The sequence below is a fragment of the Phalangium opilio genome, unplaced genomic scaffold (genome assembly GCF_054372755.1).
Source record: "Phalangium opilio isolate 3A_F unplaced genomic scaffold, DU_Popi_V2 ptg000230l_1, whole genome shotgun sequence".
In the NCBI taxonomy this organism is placed as follows: domain Eukaryota; kingdom Metazoa; phylum Arthropoda; class Arachnida; order Opiliones; family Phalangiidae; genus Phalangium; species Phalangium opilio.
Window position 1 is genome coordinate 1,983,995 of NW_028324221.1, and position 16,743 is coordinate 2,000,737.

Genomic DNA, 16,743 nt, shown 5'->3' on the forward strand with positions numbered 1-16,743 from the left:
CTACGATTTTATTGTAGGCGGGATGGAAAAGTATTTGTAACTTGTAGCAAAATATAATTTTTTTGACCAATTTTGCAATAACGTCCATTCACTCAAATCTTGTTTGCTACAACGATCTAATTAACTTGTAAACATTATTAAAACCTTTTTAAAACCAATAATTTATTTACTATAAGAATGCCCAAGTCACTAGATTTTACGCTTCTACTCTTACGCCGGTGTTAGCGGACAAGTAAGTCCCACCCCTTTCATGTCCGTCATTACTCTGAGCTTTCCTATTGTATCCCGTTGGGATAGGTCATACAGACGCTAATGACGTATTCCGAATATAGAAAAAAAAAACCTCGAGCAAAGTAAACAGAAAATGGAGGCTGCCAGCGGTGCTGAAACGGTTAGGGAATGGTTTTTAATTGCCATTAACAAGTTAGTTAAAGGTTTTGAACCTAACTTAATGGATTTTGAATACGTGTCTCTACGTGAAAATCGTTCGTTCTATAATTGTTTCTAAATCGAATCAAGTGTACTATACTTATGATTTCGTGAGTTCCAGAAACCAAACCAAGGCTTAACGAAAAGGTAAAAGAGATAGATAGTGGAAAACAGAGCAAGATAAAATATTAAGTCCCGCCTTGGTTTCCAGCCTCCCCCCACCCATGAGGGGGGATTGTCGACTATCACGAGCGCACCGGACGCCTTTTTAGGCCTTCTTATAGTAAATTCCTTCTTGTTAAAACTAAACACGGAAATGTCGTGAAGATAGTAGATTTCCACAAACGTTACTAATTAGAGGATAAAAAAACATTGATTTTATCTTTTACTTTTAACATGGGACACAAAGGTAGCGACATTGTGAACCACATCATGGAATTGGGATCAAATTCACCCACAAATGAGTGAGCCACACTAATAAACTGTTGAGAATCGAAGCAAAATCAGTTGCATAAAAAATTGCAGCGACCACGGTGTAAGTATAGGAATCCTCGAAGTATAGTCTAATTTACGCCTATTAATTCATTTTACTACAATCAACCATTAATTAGACATTTATTTCCTTAATATCTACATTTGGCTGAAAGCTTATAAGAATTCAGTCTTCGTATAACAGCCTTGTGACACTCGAAAGTGTTATCATTGTGTCCTTCCGGTTGTGAGAGGTTGAATCTTTGAAGAACTGATGTCAAAAAGAGGAATACTTCCATACGAGCCAAGGCTTCTCCGGGACAAGCCCTTTTATCTGCGAATTTTTATGATACAAGAAAATATTTTAGAAATCAAATCAGGAGTCCATAACACACGAAGTACCAAAGTGAAGTTTTTCTATTCACTCATCAGGCTTTATGACAGCGGGACGCCGCGACGCTAGCGCCACCACATAAATAGACCTTTTCGCCATAAAATATTGTAGTAGGCAACCTCAGTATCAAGGGAGTTGAAATATTACCGTCTCAGCGCACTCTCATGATACAAAAAGACTACAGCGCAGGCGCTAAAAAGCGAAATGGAAGGCAATGATCTACACCATTCAGATGTAACTAAGAGGGAAAGACACAGGGGTAAGACTTTTCCTTTAACTTTGCTTTTTGGCTCCTTCGCTGTAGTTTATTTGTACTTCGCCAACATTATTATCCAGGCCTGAGCGCGCTCCTATTTCGAGAATTTTTTCGGTATCTTTTAATTCGCCGAATGCGTCCGCAAGGGGCGCGCTTTAGAGCCTAAATTTCCCGCGAAATTTGAAACGCAGCAAAACTTGGTGTCGATCCATATAGTAGACGATGGTCATTCCCTCTTTAAATGGCTGAGGGATGAGATTAGGTAATAGAACATCAAGAATTATTAGAATATTAGGGAATCGTTGGAACTTCTAAATTTAAAATATAAAACAAGGAATTTAAGAATGAAAAAAACCTTTCTATTTGTTTAATTTTTCTAGTAAGTTTTTTTTATTTTATCTCATTTTAAAAATTGGAATTTACTTAATTAAAACAAAAGTGATTCAGATTGTTTTAAAACATTTTAAAACAATAAATAATATAGTGCCAGATTAAAACTACGAATAATATAGTGCCACATTAAAACAATTCTATTCCTATTTTTAAAATGTGACCCTATTTATGCCTATTTTTAAAATGTGGCAATATTTTATTTATATTTTTAAAATGTGACAATATTTTACTGCTAATTTTAAATTGTCGCAACATTATATTTATATTTTTAAAACGTAAAACTATTTTAGTCCTATTTTTAATATGTGACGCTATTTTATTTATATTTTTAATCGTGAGACTGTTTTATTCTTAGTTTTAAAATGTTGTAACATTCCTATGTGATAAGAAAAGGTAATTTTAAATGTAAAAGTGCAAACAATTCCCTAAGATTCTAATAATTCGTGATTTTGAATTACCCAAACTCATCTCTCTACCCCACAGTTTTTCTGGCTTTAAAATTGCGCGGGAGAAAAAAGGTTCTGAAAAGCGCCACCTATGCGTGGTGCCCAAATACGCCTTTACTCCCTTCCCGGAGATAGCGCGCTCAGGCCTGGATTAATAATGTTGGCAAAGATTTGTATCATGAGAGTACACAGAGACGCAATGTATCTTGTATGTCCCAATACTGAGGATTACCTACCCCTTTATTTACGTCGGAAAGATATTCTCGCCTCTGAGCTTATCGTGTGATCGAAATGAAGTGACGCAGTATTTTTTTTTCGTCGTTTAAATTAAATGGCGCCACCAGAGGCCTGCTGAAGCTCCATGCCTACACACACAAACGGCGGACTTCCTTTTGTTTCTTGTAAATATCGCGCCCTCAAGCCTCCGATGGCGCCCTTTAAGATGATGGAAAATAATGAAGGAAGCTGGGGGATTCGAACTAAATATCTAAGCTGAAGACGGATAGATTATAAACCGCCACAGGAGGGTTATGGACTTATGATCCAATCTTCAATGTCGAAATTAACTTACCCATGGAGAATGGTATCAGATGATCCATTTTCTTCAACGATCCATCAGCCTCCAAGAAGCGTTCCGGAATGAACTTTTCAGGGTCGCTATAGTACCTTGGGTCTCGATGAATTCTCCACAAATTGGCCATAATGATGCTTCGTTTGGGTATAGTGTAACCAGCCAGAGTAGCTTCCTCTGTTTCGTAATAAAGAATAACAAGTAACTCAAATGAAAATTTTCGTGCTAGGTGTGGTTGGCATGTTTGTTTGTTTCAGTAACCATGCATATTTTCTAGCACGATTATACGCTGAGTTAATATAAAATGGTGTCCATTAAGTTCTTATTGGTTCGGGCTTACTAAAATAATTATATTTACAAATAGATTAATATCTATAAAACAGACATACAAATCATGAGCTTGGTTGTTTGTTCCTTAATTCTAGAGAAAAATACTTCTTAATAGTCTGCAAACCAACTGAAGCTGTAGAAACTACGCAAGTCGCAAGTCACCGTGTTTTGAACCTAATTTGACGGTGCGTGGGACCGAGGGGTAAAATACTTTTATAACAGCGAAAAACGTTTCAAGAATTTCACTGGTTAACCACAAATATGTTTCTTAAAGAAACCTATTTACCCGAGGGGTCGGACGTTTAGGAAAAAGTGTACGGAATTTTGAAATCCAATAGCCCCTTCCAAAAAGTTTGACTGCCTTGTGCATCTTGTTGTTTAAGTTCTTCGCGCATGCGCACTTGGAGCTAAAAAACGTCATATCTAGGTTGTGAACTAGGCTATGCGGGGAAACTACTTCCTGTTTGTAGGAAGAACTGAACTGACTCAGACTAAGAACATTTTTTCAAAACTTTTGGAAGGGGCTATTTGATTTCGTCGGATTTAATCGGATTTCATTTGATTTCGTCGGATTTTGTTTGATTTCAGAATTCGATAAAATCCAAAGGATTTCATCGAATTTTGAAATTTTTCCCGTGATTCCGTCGGTTTTTGCTATTTTTACCGTGATGTCGACTGATTTTGCGATATTTCCCTTAATTTCGTTGGATTTTGAGGTTTTTCGCGTGATTTCCTCGGATTTTGAGATTTTTCCCCGTAATTTCGTCGGATTTTGTGATTTCTTTTGATTTTGGATTTCATGAATTTTGGAATGGATTTCACGATTTCTTTACTGATTTTGCTTCTGATTTTGTAATTTCCCTTCTGATTTCGTGATTTCTATGTTGATTTTGTGATTTCTATGTTGATTTTGTGATTTCTATGTTGATTTTGTGATTTCTATGTTGATTTTTTGATTTCTATGTTGATTTTGTGATTTCTATGTTGATTTTGTGATTTTTTTCACTGATTTTATGATTTCTATGTTGATTTTGTGATTTTTTTTACTGATTTTATGATTTCTTTACTGATTTTGTGATTTCGTTGCTGATTTCGGATTTTTTATTTGATTTCGAAATCAGCATTGATTTCGGATTTCTTAAATTGGATTTCACGGGTAGCGTACGGGATTTCATGAATGACCGACCCCTCGTATTTACCCCTCTCATAAACAAATGAACTCCCTAAAATTAGTTTGAGTGAGGTTAAGTTGTGAAGATATACATTTGAACGCCCCTCGTCTAGTTTAGCTGGCAGTGAAGGACTGCGGTTATCGGAATTGAGGTACAAAATAAAATCAAAGTGAACATACTGCAATAACACTAATTTCTTTATTTCCCAATAGTGGCAGCTGGTTGTCTTAATCAGTTTCTAGTCACACTTGTTTTTCGTTCAAACAGACAAACAAACAAACGAACGAACAAACAAAAAATTACCATAAAGCTATATATGTGCGTTAAGTGCGTGTTACATAATAACACTTCCCGAAAGGTCTACAATTAACCAGTTAGTAATTAGAAACTTACCTGGATTACTGTGGACAGGAATAATAGCGACTATCGTGGCAAATCGATGTATTTCAGCGATGACAGCTTCAGTGTAGGGCATTTTTGGTCGATCGATAATAGACGGTTCCCTTTCCCTACCAATGACGCGGTCAATTTCCTCTTGGACCTTCTTTTGGACATCTTGATGGATCATCATGATTTTGTAGGCCCAATACATGGTAGCGGTGATTGTCTCGGTTCCAGCGCAGAAAAAGTTCATACCGATGGCTATTAGACGATCGACTGCAGAAATAATAAGTTATAATCCACATTTGTGAATCAAGTCAAAGAAAGAATGGTAAATCAATGTTAAGTTTCGTTTACTAGTAAAAGTGGTATCTTCTACTTTCTCAGTCTCTTGTCTCTTTTTTTCGGCCAAGAAAGCGTCCAAGTAATCTCTCATATTGTTTGGATCGTAAGTATCTTCGTGTTCTTTGATATGTCTAGTGAATATCGACTGGATATGCTTCTTGATACCTGTGAATTTGTCGTAGTTTGGTAGCATGTGGATAGGTAAAAATCTGTAAATAAGAATTTTTACACGGAATATTGGTGAGAGCTTTAAATTTAATCAAGGTTTCATTAGAGCAGCACGTGTTGCGTATATAGACATGTAACAGTTAGCATCCAATATTTATTTAAATTAATTCTGGTAAGAAACCTTTAACGGCAACGGTTTAATGTACAATTATGATAAAATAGCAAAATAATACATCGCTAAATTAGCTTGATATCTGCAATATGGTAGTTAAACAAGGCGATCCAAGGGCTCGTAATAGTAGCCACATCGCACGAGTGAATAGCCCCTCTATACCTTACCCTAATGAGTGGATAACCCCTCTATACCTTACCCTAATGAGTGAATAGCGCTATCTTTTACAATGCTTAAATAATTTACCGTGCATAAAATCGGAGTGAATAGCCTCTCGATGCCCTACCCTAAACGGTGATAGAACTATTACCCGTATAAATTTACTTATGCCGTAATTGTAATATTCCGGCGAATCGATGAACAGATAAATTTTGTGATTATCCCCTCGATGAGTTTACAACATAGACTTATGCCGATGCACACTTATCGCTTCTTATAAATTTCTAACATTACGACGTACTTAACGCTCAATTAATACAGGTACAGAAAGTTTTAGTTTATGACACAGACTTATGCCGACCCATAATTTTCGCATCTTATAAGTTTCTAACATGAACTTATGGCCAGAAGCGTCTGAAAGAGAAAGAATTCGGTAAAACACCCAATAATTGTAATATCCCGGTGCCTTAAGATCATTCTAAAAAGAACGTCAGTAAATACTTGCTTTTGCTTTCAAAATTTCCCTCGATTTCTTTGAATGTTGAAAGAGGGGAGCTGTCAAAGTCTTATTATCGACGGCCCGACGGGTGAGAGGAATTTTTAAGGGAGAGTATATGGCTTAACCTAACTATCATAATCCTCATCATTTTAAAATACACGAACGAAAAACATCACCTCACCACCATTCTCTCCCATTCACTCTCCCTTCAATGACGATCGAAAAATTTTATACTGTCTAAGGCAGTTCTCTTTCACGACGCCACCACCACCATCACCCAGGGGCGCCGATCATGTGGGGGCAGTGGGGGCCTGAGCCCCCACGGGGGAAAATGAGAGGGGGCTCAGCCCCCTCTGGGAAGCTGCGCTTAATTTGGGTGCCATTGTGAGTCGGCCGAGACTGTTGCCCCACTCTCACTCTTTTTACCGTATAAAAAAATATAAATGGCCTTTTGTTGTTGAAATAATAGAGTTATTTTAGTCTATTTCACTATTTACCATTAGGTCTGTATTTATATCGATATAGAATATATATCCTAAATTCCTAATAAACATTTTCCACTATATATGGATGTAGCAAGACTATATTCAGAACGGAGGTGCGCAAATGTTTTTGAATGGATTTTTAAATACCAACCACATGGCATCGCTTAGAAACGCCAATCAGTGACTGCAAATAGGAGGTCGGAGCGACCGAATTCTCCGGGAGTCTTGTGCTGAACCAAACGGACTCTTTATATTGCAGGGAGCCCAGCGGTCCTATATTTACCATAAAGTACTATATATTTGAACCTGTCCCATATTATCTTATAATTTCATAAAAGGTCCTATTATATCCTATACTCTTGACTTAGTCTTATATCCTATACTCTTGACTTAGTCTTATATCCTATACTCTTGACTTAGTCTTATATCCTATACTCTTGACTTAGTCTTATATCCTATACTCTTGACTTAGTCTTATACCCTATACTCTTGACTTAGTCTTATATCCTATACTCTTGACTTAGTCTTATATCCTATACTCTTGACTTAGTCTTATATCCTATACTCTTGACTTAGTCTTATATCCTATACTCTTGACTTAGTCTTATATCCTATACTCTTGACATAATCGAAATTTTTTTATAGTTAAAGGCCAAATTTGTCAAAATTTTGCTCTTTGATTGAGATAACATTTAAAGACAGCAAAAATGCGGAGCTCGCTTCGCTCGCTCTGGAATTTTTCCACATAGTATATTCGTTAAGTTTTTTTTTCCAAGTAAAATCTGATTATTATTTTTTCAGACTTTTCTACGCAGTTAGAACTGAAAAGGTTAACATATGAGGGTTTTTAGTACTATAGTTCCTATAAAACACCCTTTTCTACTAAATCCTATATTTCATATTTTCCTATAAGGAATAAAAAATTTTGCCTTGGGCCCCAGCCCCCCCCCCCCTGGGAAAAATAATGATCGGCGCCCCTGAACTTTGGAGCTTAGTAAAGGACAACCAATCGATATCAACGAGGATATTTCCAACTGCGCCAACAACACCATTTGCAGTTTGCTTTTTAACAAACATTACGGCAGGAATGATCCCGAATTTCTCGAAACTAGAGCAGCCGTTAACGAAGTCTTTGGAGTTTTACAAGGAGCCAGCGCCTTCTTGGCTACACCATTATCTAAGTAAGTCTGAATTTACTCTTAAAGACATTCAATTTCGAAAGAATTCAGCTATCCCGAAGCGATTGAGTAAACCTTCGGAATATAACAGGTAAGCTTTAATTGTAGGCCTAGGTGGACATAGAATCTCTAAGAAAAGTCGCTAACTCTAAAAAGTCACATTTAATACTTGGTTTTAAAAAATGAACAAGTTGAGAAAACCAATTACCTCTCCGAGTCAAATGGAGTATCACCCCATTTATTTTTAAGTATTAATGATATTTCATGAAATAAACCTACTCATTTCATTGTGAAATTAACTTGGGTCTCACACCAAACCCCTAAACCCACTTTAAGAGGACACATATGAAAATGCCAATAGCTTGATGTTATATCTTTGAAAGAATAGACTTGAATGATGAACGTAATGAAATTACTTTTATTACTGGGAAATGACGGGAAAGTTTGCCCAATGAAGTGGTACATTCTTTGAAGCAGGTTCTAGTTGTTGCCGTGTTTCTGTAGTTGAAGCGTCCATTGAAAAGTGAAGCGCCACCACTTTTATAGTGGTGAGCCCGAGAGGTCCGACGTTCGGCATTATAGTGTACGGGATTTTGAGATTTCAAGATTTTGAGATTTTGAACGCGATTTTCAGATTTCGAAGGAGATTTTGTGATTTTGCTCAGGATTTTCAGATTTTGAAGGAGATTTCGGGATTTGGAACATGATTTTCAGATTTTGAAGGAGATTTCGGGATTTGGAACATGATTTTCAGATTTTGAAGGAGATTTCGGGATTTGGAACATGATTTTCAGATTTTGAAGGAGATTTCGGGATTTGGAACATGATTTTCAGATTTTGAAGGAGATTTCGGGATTTGGAACATGATTTTCAGATTTTGAAAGAGATTTTCAGATTTCAAGGAGATTTTCAGATTTTCGATGAAATTTTGGGAATTTGCAGGGGTTATCAAGGTTTACTATTAACTTCCGGTGTTCAAAGGATATTTCGAGATTTTGAAATGTAGGTTTAGGTTTTAGACTTTAAATTTGTTTTAATTTACTGGAGAAAAATAATCTAACTTGTAATACAGAACTCTTATATAGCGCAGGTGCCAAAAAGCGAGATGGATGGCAGAGTTTACCCCCGTGTCTTCCCCTCTTAAATAGATGCAAAACGTGTATTGTAAGGGTGGGGATTTGCAAATTTTGATATTTTAGGGTGAGATTTCGGGATTTTACGTTAAGATTTCGGGATTTCTAGATTTTAATGTGAGATTTCGGGATTTCTAGATTTTAATGTGAGTTTTCGCGATTTCTAGATTTTAATGTGAGATTTCGGGATTTCTAGATTTTAATGTGAGATTTCGGGATTTCGAGATTTGCGAGAGAGATTTTAAATAGATTTCAAACGAACTGTACGGGATTTTGACAAACATCCGACCCCTCGGGTGAGCCGTCCCGCTCCAAAGGGGTTGTATTTTTCATACATGTTACCAATAAATCTGGAATTTTGCTGGAGTGATTAAATTTAATGGCCTTGTCTGGTTTACATTCCTTGTAGCACTGTAGCTTTGGTTGTTGATTTCCTATATTATGAGAAACAAACCGTCTCTACACGGCAAAATTCATTTCTCATTTATCCTTAATGAACTTCACTTCTCCGTTTTATTAAATAACAATTAATATCCGTCCTATATTAAAGCATAGCGCGGCTCCAGTGGATCCCCTACAAGTTGACTTTCTTTACGAACTCCAGTTCTGGCTTGGCAAAGAGAGAGACATTTGTGGGCGGGATTTATACGATAAATCCCGCCCACTAGCCTTTGCCAAGCCAAAGCCGGAGTTCTGGAGGAAAGTCACCTTGTAACTGGAGCCGCGCTATGCTTTAACTTAGGAAAGAGTTTCCACGATTTGTAATACTACGGGGTAACATCTTAATTACTCGCGTATGTTCATACCCAACTTTTATTACTCATCCTTCATTAACTTTGACTAGACTAAGACCATTAACAACCCCCGGAACTCGCAACGTAAGCTTTCTACTTTTCGTGGTTTTCTGTTACGCGCGATCCTAGCGACCCTTGCGGTATATTGAGGAAACGTTTAGGGGGTACCGAATTTCCGGTTTACAGATTCCTCTTTGCTATTTAAAAATGGCGGATCAGGGATCACGATGAAGAAGATGAGAATGAAAATGTTAACGTTCACATATTTTTAGCCACATCGTATGATGAACATCTACGATGTGGGTCTTAGTTTGACCTGGCCTGTTGGTGGTGGTGGCAGGGGCGCCGATCATTATTTTTCCCAGGGGGGGGGGCTGGGGCCCAAGGCAAAATTTTTTATTCCTTATAGGAAAATATGAAATATAGGATTTAGTAGAAAAGGGTGTTTTATAGGAACTATAGTACTAAAAATCCTCATATGTAAACCTTTTCAGTTCTAACTGTGTAGAAAAGTCTGAAAAAATAATAATCAGATTTTACTTGGAAAAAAAAACTTAACGAATATACTATGTGGAAAAATTCCAGAGCGAGCGAAGCGAGCTCCGCATTTTTGCTGTCTTAAAATGTTATCTCAATCAAAGAGCAAAATTTTGACAAATTTGGCCTTTAACTATACGAAAACTTCGATTATGTCAAGAGTATAGGATATAAGACTAAGTCAAGAGTATAGGATATAAGACTAAGTCAAGAGTATAGGATATAAGACTAAGTCAAGAGTATAGGATATAAGACTAAGTCAAGAGTATAGCATATAAGACTAAGTCAAGAGTATAGGATATAAGACTAAGTCAAGAGTATAGGATATAAGACTAAGTCAAGAGTATAGGATATAAGACTAAGTCAAGAGTATAGGATATAAGACTAAGTCAAGAGTATAGGATGTAAGACTAAGTCAAGAGTATAGGATATAAGACTAAGTCAAGAGTATAGGATATAAGACTAAGTCAAGAGTATAGGATATAAGACTAAGTCAAGAGTATAGGATATAAGACTAAGTCAAGAGTATAGGATAAAAGACTAAGTCAAGAGTATAGGATATAAGACTAAGTCAAGAGTATAGGATATAAGACTAAGTCAAGAGTATAGGATATAAGACTAAGTCAAGAGTATAGGATATAAGACTAAGTCAAGAGTATAGGATATAAGACTAAGTCAAGAGTATAGGATATAAGACTAAGTCAAGAGTATAGGATATAAGACTAAGTCAATAGTATAGGATATAAGACTAAGTCAAGAGTATAGGATATAAGACTAAGTCAAGAGTATAGGATATAATAGGACCTTTTATGAAATTATAAGATAATATGGGACAGGTTCAAATATATAGTACTTTATGGTAAATATAGGACCGCTGGGCTCCCTGCAATATAAAGAGTCCGTTTGGTTCAGCACAAGACTCCCGGAGAATTCGGTCGCTCCGACCTCCTATTTGCAGTCACTGATTGGCGTTTCTAAGCGATGCCATGTGGTTGGTATTTAAAAATCCACCCAAAAACATTTGCGCACCTCCGTTCTGAATATAGTCTTGCTACATCCATATATAGTGGAAAATGTTTATTAGGAATTTAGGATATATATTCTATATCGATATAAATACAGACCTAATGGTAAATAGTGAAATAGACTAAAATAACTCTATTATTTCAACAACAAAAGGCCATTTATATTTTTTTATACGGTAAAAAGAGTGAGAGTGGGGCAACAGTCTCGGCCGACTCACAATGGCACCCAAATTAAGCGCAGCTTCCCAGAGGGGGCTGAGCCCCCTCTCATTTTCCCCCGTGGGGGCTCAGGCCCCCACTGCCCCCACATGATCGGCGCCCCTGGGTGATGGTGGTGGTGGCGTCGTGAAAGAGAACTGCCTTAGACAGTATAAAATTTTTCGATCGTCATTGAAGGGAGAGTGAATGGGAGAGAATGGTGGTGAGGTGATGTTTTTCGTTCGTGTATTTTAAAATGATGAGGATTATGATAGTTAGGTTAAGCCATATACTCTCCCTTAAAAATTCCTCTCACCCGTCGGGCCGTCGATAATAAGACTTTGACAGCTCCCCTCTTTCAACATTCAAAGAAATCGAGGGAAATTTTGAAAGCAAAAGCAAGTATTTACTGACGTTCTTTTTAGAATGATCTTAAGGCACCGGGATATTACAATTATTGGGTGTTTTACCGAATTCTTTCTCTTTCAGACGCTTCTGGCCATAAGTTCATGTTAGAAACTTATAAGATGCGAAAATTATGGGTCGGCATAAGTCTGTGTCATAAACTAAAACTTTCTGTACCTGTATTAATTGAGCGTTAAGTACGTCGTAATGTTAGAAATTTATAAGAAGCGATAAGTGTGCATCGGCATAAGTCTATGTTGTAAACTCATCGAGGGGATAATCACAAAATTTATCTGTTCATCGATTCGCCGGAATATTACAATTACGGCATAAGTAAATTTATACGGGTAATAGTTCTATCACCGTTTAGGGTAGGGCATCGAGAGGCTATTCACTCCGATTTTATGCACGGTAAATTATTTAAGCATTGTAAAAGATAGCGCTATTCACTCATTAGGGTAAGGTATAGAGGGGTTATCCACTCATTAGGGTAAGGTATAGAGGGGCTATTCACTCGTACGATGTGGCTACTATTACGAGCCCTTGGATCGCCTTGTTTAACTACCATATTGCAGATATCAAGCTAATTTAGCGATGTATTATTTTGCTATTTTATCATAATTGTACATTAAACCGTTGCCGTTAAAGGTTTCTTACCAGAATTAATTTAAATAAATATTGGATGCTAACTGTTACATGTCTATATACGCAACACGTGCTGCTCTAATGAAACCTTGATTAAATTTAAAGCTCTCACCAATATTCCGTGTAAAAATTCTTATTTACAGATTTTTACCTATCCACATGCTACCAAACTACGACAAATTCACAGGTATCAAGAAGCATATCCAGTCGATATTCACTAGACATATCAAAGAACACGAAGATACTTACGATCCAAACAATATGAGAGATTACTTGGACGCTTTCTTGGCCGAAAAAAAGAGACAAGAGACTGAGAAAGTAGAAGATACCACTTTTACTAGTAAACGAAACTTAACATTGATTTACCATTCTTTCTTTGACTTGATTCACAAATATGGATTATAACTTAATATTTCTGCAGTCGATCGTCTAACCCTTACAAAAATCTTCTTAAGAACTCTTAAGAAAATTCCTTGGGAAATTTCTTTGGAAATCCTTAAGGCGTTCTTTAGGAAATTGGGGAATATTGGCCTCTTTTTCTTTGGAAATTACTTTGGAAATATCTTTGGAATTTTCTTGGGAAATATCTTTGGAATTTCCTTGCGAAATATCTTTGGAATTTTCTTGGGAAATATCTTTGGAATTTTCTTGGGAAATATCTTTGGAATTTTCTTGGGAAATATCTTTGGAATTTTCTTGGGAAATATCTTTGGAATGTTCTTGGGAAATATCTTTGGAATTTCCTTGGGAAATATCTTTGGAATTTCCTTGGCAAATATCTTTGGAATTTTCTTGGGAAATATCTTTGGAATTTCCTTGGGAAATATCTTTGGAATTTTCTTGGGAAATATCTTTGGAATTTCCTTGGGAAATATCTTTGGAATTTTCTTGGGAAATATCTTTGGAATTTTCTTGGGAAATATCTTTGGAATTATCTTGGGAAATATCTTTGGAATTCTCTTGGGAAATATCTTTGGAATGTTCTTGGGAAATATCTTTGGAATTTTCATGGGAAATATATAGAGAAGTGGGTAATTTAATTTAGCCACTTGAAACGAGGATAGTTCTTACATGCAGAACCATATCCCAATACAGGAAGTGTAGTTCTTATATGCTGAACTACACCCCTTATAGAGAGGGAAGTTCTCGCATTCAGAGTGAAGTTGCTTTAAAAGTCAGACATTTAATCGACTTATTAAGAACATCCGTAAACGGCAGAAAGTTTTAAACCTTGTGCAATTGTATGGGGTACTAAGTGGGTTTTGGAGGCTTTAACGGCCAAGCAGTAGATACAGACGTCGTTGTTAAATTTAATAATGTATATTCACTGAGAGTTTTTCGAGTATCAGAAACGCGTTTAACCTAATTTCCTCTACAAGGTTTTTAAAAAAATATTTATTTTGGACTCTAATTACGCTCGAAATAAAGATATAACATGCCATAAGAGAATTAAGCAAAAATTCCGACTGACAGCTTAGATTCCCTGTAAATCTAAACATAACGATTTTAATTACTCTTATTTTACTTTTAATCTGCTTTATCCTTTACATAACCACCTCACGGGTTATTGAAGGCAAAAAAATATAATAAAACAAGATGGCCCCGGCCATATTAACGTTTTGCCTTGGCTAGCGAAATTTATTGTAAGGTGACCCCGGCCTATATACTTTACGGTTATTTTTTTCTTTTAAATATCAAATATCATTCCAATTATGAATAAAAATAATCTAGCTTGATTTTGGGTTATAGATTATGAAACAAGTAAATAACCAACTTCTGTCCTATGAAATGGAACAATTTTCTTGATATTTTTGTTGCAAACCTAATATTTGTGGGATAATTGATGCGTTTGGGTACTAAAATTATTCATTGATTGCACGCTTATGCAATATGCAATATGCAACAAGCGCTTAGAATTAGCCCCGAGTCATGTTCTCTTGAAACTTGAAGCAATAGAAATGAAGTAATTTGCATAAGCCCTAAAGAACAACGCTAGACGGGACACGGAAACGGATGGTGGAGATAAAGATCCTTTTTGTTTATGATGTACTAAGCGTTAATTAATCAGAGAAGCTGGAACCGAAAAAACTTACAAAAATCTCATAATATTTGTGCCAAAAAAGTTAATTTAAAAACAATTTTATATATTTTAATTTAGTATAAAACAATTTTAGAACTAAAAATGGGTTGACGGGAGGCCCAGCCTGCCAGCCAGGGTCGGACCAATACTTTTCCGAACCTCTAAAACTCGCGAAAGTAAAAACTTAGTGAGGAAATTTTTCTCAGATTCCGCGCCTAGAACGAAAAGTTTCACTAGTGCCATCGTCCGGAGAAAACGCGAAGCTTGATCTAGGTGAAACAAAAATGGCAGGCCTGAGACCTGTAGCATCAACGGCAGTGTATGTGACGTTTAAACTTATAATTAAGTGCCAAATGAAAATTAGTACTCGAAATTTTTTGCAATGAATGAACCACAATTTTCAGAAGAGAATATTTTCAAAAATGGTAAGTGTTGAAAACCTAATCACCCTAATATTAACCAGATTAGTTATGTAAACTCTTAAGCCTTGGTCATAACACGAGTATAAAATTGGTCATACTGTTTTGTTTTGTTTAGTACCTGTTGCTCTCTCTCTTGTCAAAATTGCTACGAGCATTACAAATATTTTCCAAAAGATCCTACTGAAAAAATTCAAAAAGCTCTTCAGTCAAACTTTAAGGGAAATGAATTCACACAGTATGGAATTATAAACGAAAAAAACTCTTGTTGCTTTAAAAAAGAGTCTAATTTAAAAGTAACGAAGATTGGTTTGAAGTCAACCCTTCTTATCGATTCTTGGGGTGTTCCCCTGACGGTCTAGTCAACGATAATTTGGTCGAAATGAAGTGTCCAGTCATTGGTGAAAAAGGAAACTTAGAAACAGTCCTCAAGAAAACTCCTTACGTAATCAAGAAGGACAGAACATTTTCTTTGAAACCCAAACAAATGTATTATGGGCAAGTGCAACTTAGTTTGGCCCTTTTAGGACTTCAAAGTTGTCATTATGTAATTTATTCAAACTGGAAGATGATTTATTAACAATCAATTAACCAAGATTACAAATTACTTATTTCAAAAGGTTTTTTTGCTTATTTTAATTACTACATTCCAAATTATTTGAAATGGAAAAATAATGGCGCAAATAAGGCTGAAGTGATATTTTTAAGTTCCTTAAAATGTGATAGAATCTTACAAATTTATTAAATAAAATTGTTTTACAAAATTTCACGAGTCTTGGGTGCATTATTCATTTGCATTTTTTTTCACGGGTTTTAACAAGCTTAGGAACTGCGTAAGAGTTAATTTAAAATGATTTGAGGTCTGAAACCTTTTTGGCCCATTTTCAAATTCCCTGACCAGTGGCAACCCTGATTTATCATTGGGGTTTGGAGTGGTGCTTTTGTCGGTCGTAGTTTCCTCGGTAGTTTGTTGAACCGTATCAATCCCCAATCTTTCAGCTAGAATTTCTGCGTCTGCTGGTCCATTTATTTCAGCTGTTTCACTTGCATGCAAAGTTGGAGATTGTGAGAGCTGATTCCTTTTTTTTTGCAGTCTTTCCAATCTCCCATTAGCCTTGAACTATTGTTGATCATGTTTCCTTAACGGGAGTTTTTTGGAAGGAACAGCCAAAGGTCCAAGTCTGGGAGGGTAACTTAACTTATCTTCAATAATAACTCTAATTATAATTGGTTTTAAATTAATATTATACGCTTAAAACATACCTGAATGTTCATATTTCGGAATGAAGGGAGCAGACAACCATGGACTTGGTGTGTGGTTTACCCATTTTTAAAGCTATATCCCATTGTTTCGACAATTTAACGTCGCGCGGAAATTGGTGAAAGCGGACACCACTCATTATTTTTACACCCATACACGCTGCAGTATTTAACCATTGTTTAATTACGTTTAAATAAACAGCAAATCTGACAAAAACTAGCCAAATTATCGTTGAGCAGATAGTTGAGTTGTTGATTTAATTTTATAATTATCTTTGAGCAATTCAATTTAATTAACTTTAATTAAACCATGAGTATGTTGATTGCGTTTGTCATTAATGGTATCGCCGGAATCAAGTTACATTTAAACACCTGATTAAACTAATCATCGATCATCC

The 16,743-nt window shown here is 36.1% G+C and overlaps 2 protein-coding genes and 1 long non-coding RNA gene across 3 annotated transcripts; 2 read left to right on the forward strand and 1 right to left on the reverse strand.

The window, feature by feature from the left end:
* Window positions 1-1,036: 1,036 nt before the first annotated feature.
* Window positions 1,037-5,434, reverse strand: LOC149613985 (cytochrome P450 2U1-like). The gene is made up of 4 exons (XM_089858080.1): window positions 5,201-5,434; window positions 4,856-5,119; window positions 2,961-3,137; window positions 1,037-1,234 (listed from the first exon to the last, which is right to left on the reverse strand). The coding sequence occupies exons 1-4, from the start codon at window positions 5,379-5,381 to the stop codon at window positions 1,053-1,055; spliced, it is 804 nt and encodes a 267-aa protein (XP_089714206.1). The 5' UTR covers window positions 5,382-5,434; the 3' UTR covers window positions 1,037-1,052.
* On the forward strand, window positions 4,320-5,080 carry LOC149613986 (uncharacterized). The gene is made up of 2 exons (XR_016376267.1): window positions 4,320-4,613; window positions 4,675-5,080. It is a non-coding gene; the product is annotated as an uncharacterized LOC149613986 (long non-coding RNA).
* A 2,201-nt stretch (window positions 5,435-7,635) lies between the features above and the next one.
* LOC149613987 (uncharacterized) lies at window positions 7,636-13,006 on the forward strand. The gene is made up of 2 exons (XM_089858064.1): window positions 7,636-7,940; window positions 12,730-13,006. The coding sequence occupies exons 1-2, from the start codon at window positions 7,636-7,638 to the stop codon at window positions 12,989-12,991; spliced, it is 567 nt and encodes a 188-aa protein (XP_089714190.1). The 3' UTR covers window positions 12,992-13,006.
* The last annotated feature ends 3,737 nt before the right edge of the window (window positions 13,007-16,743 follow it).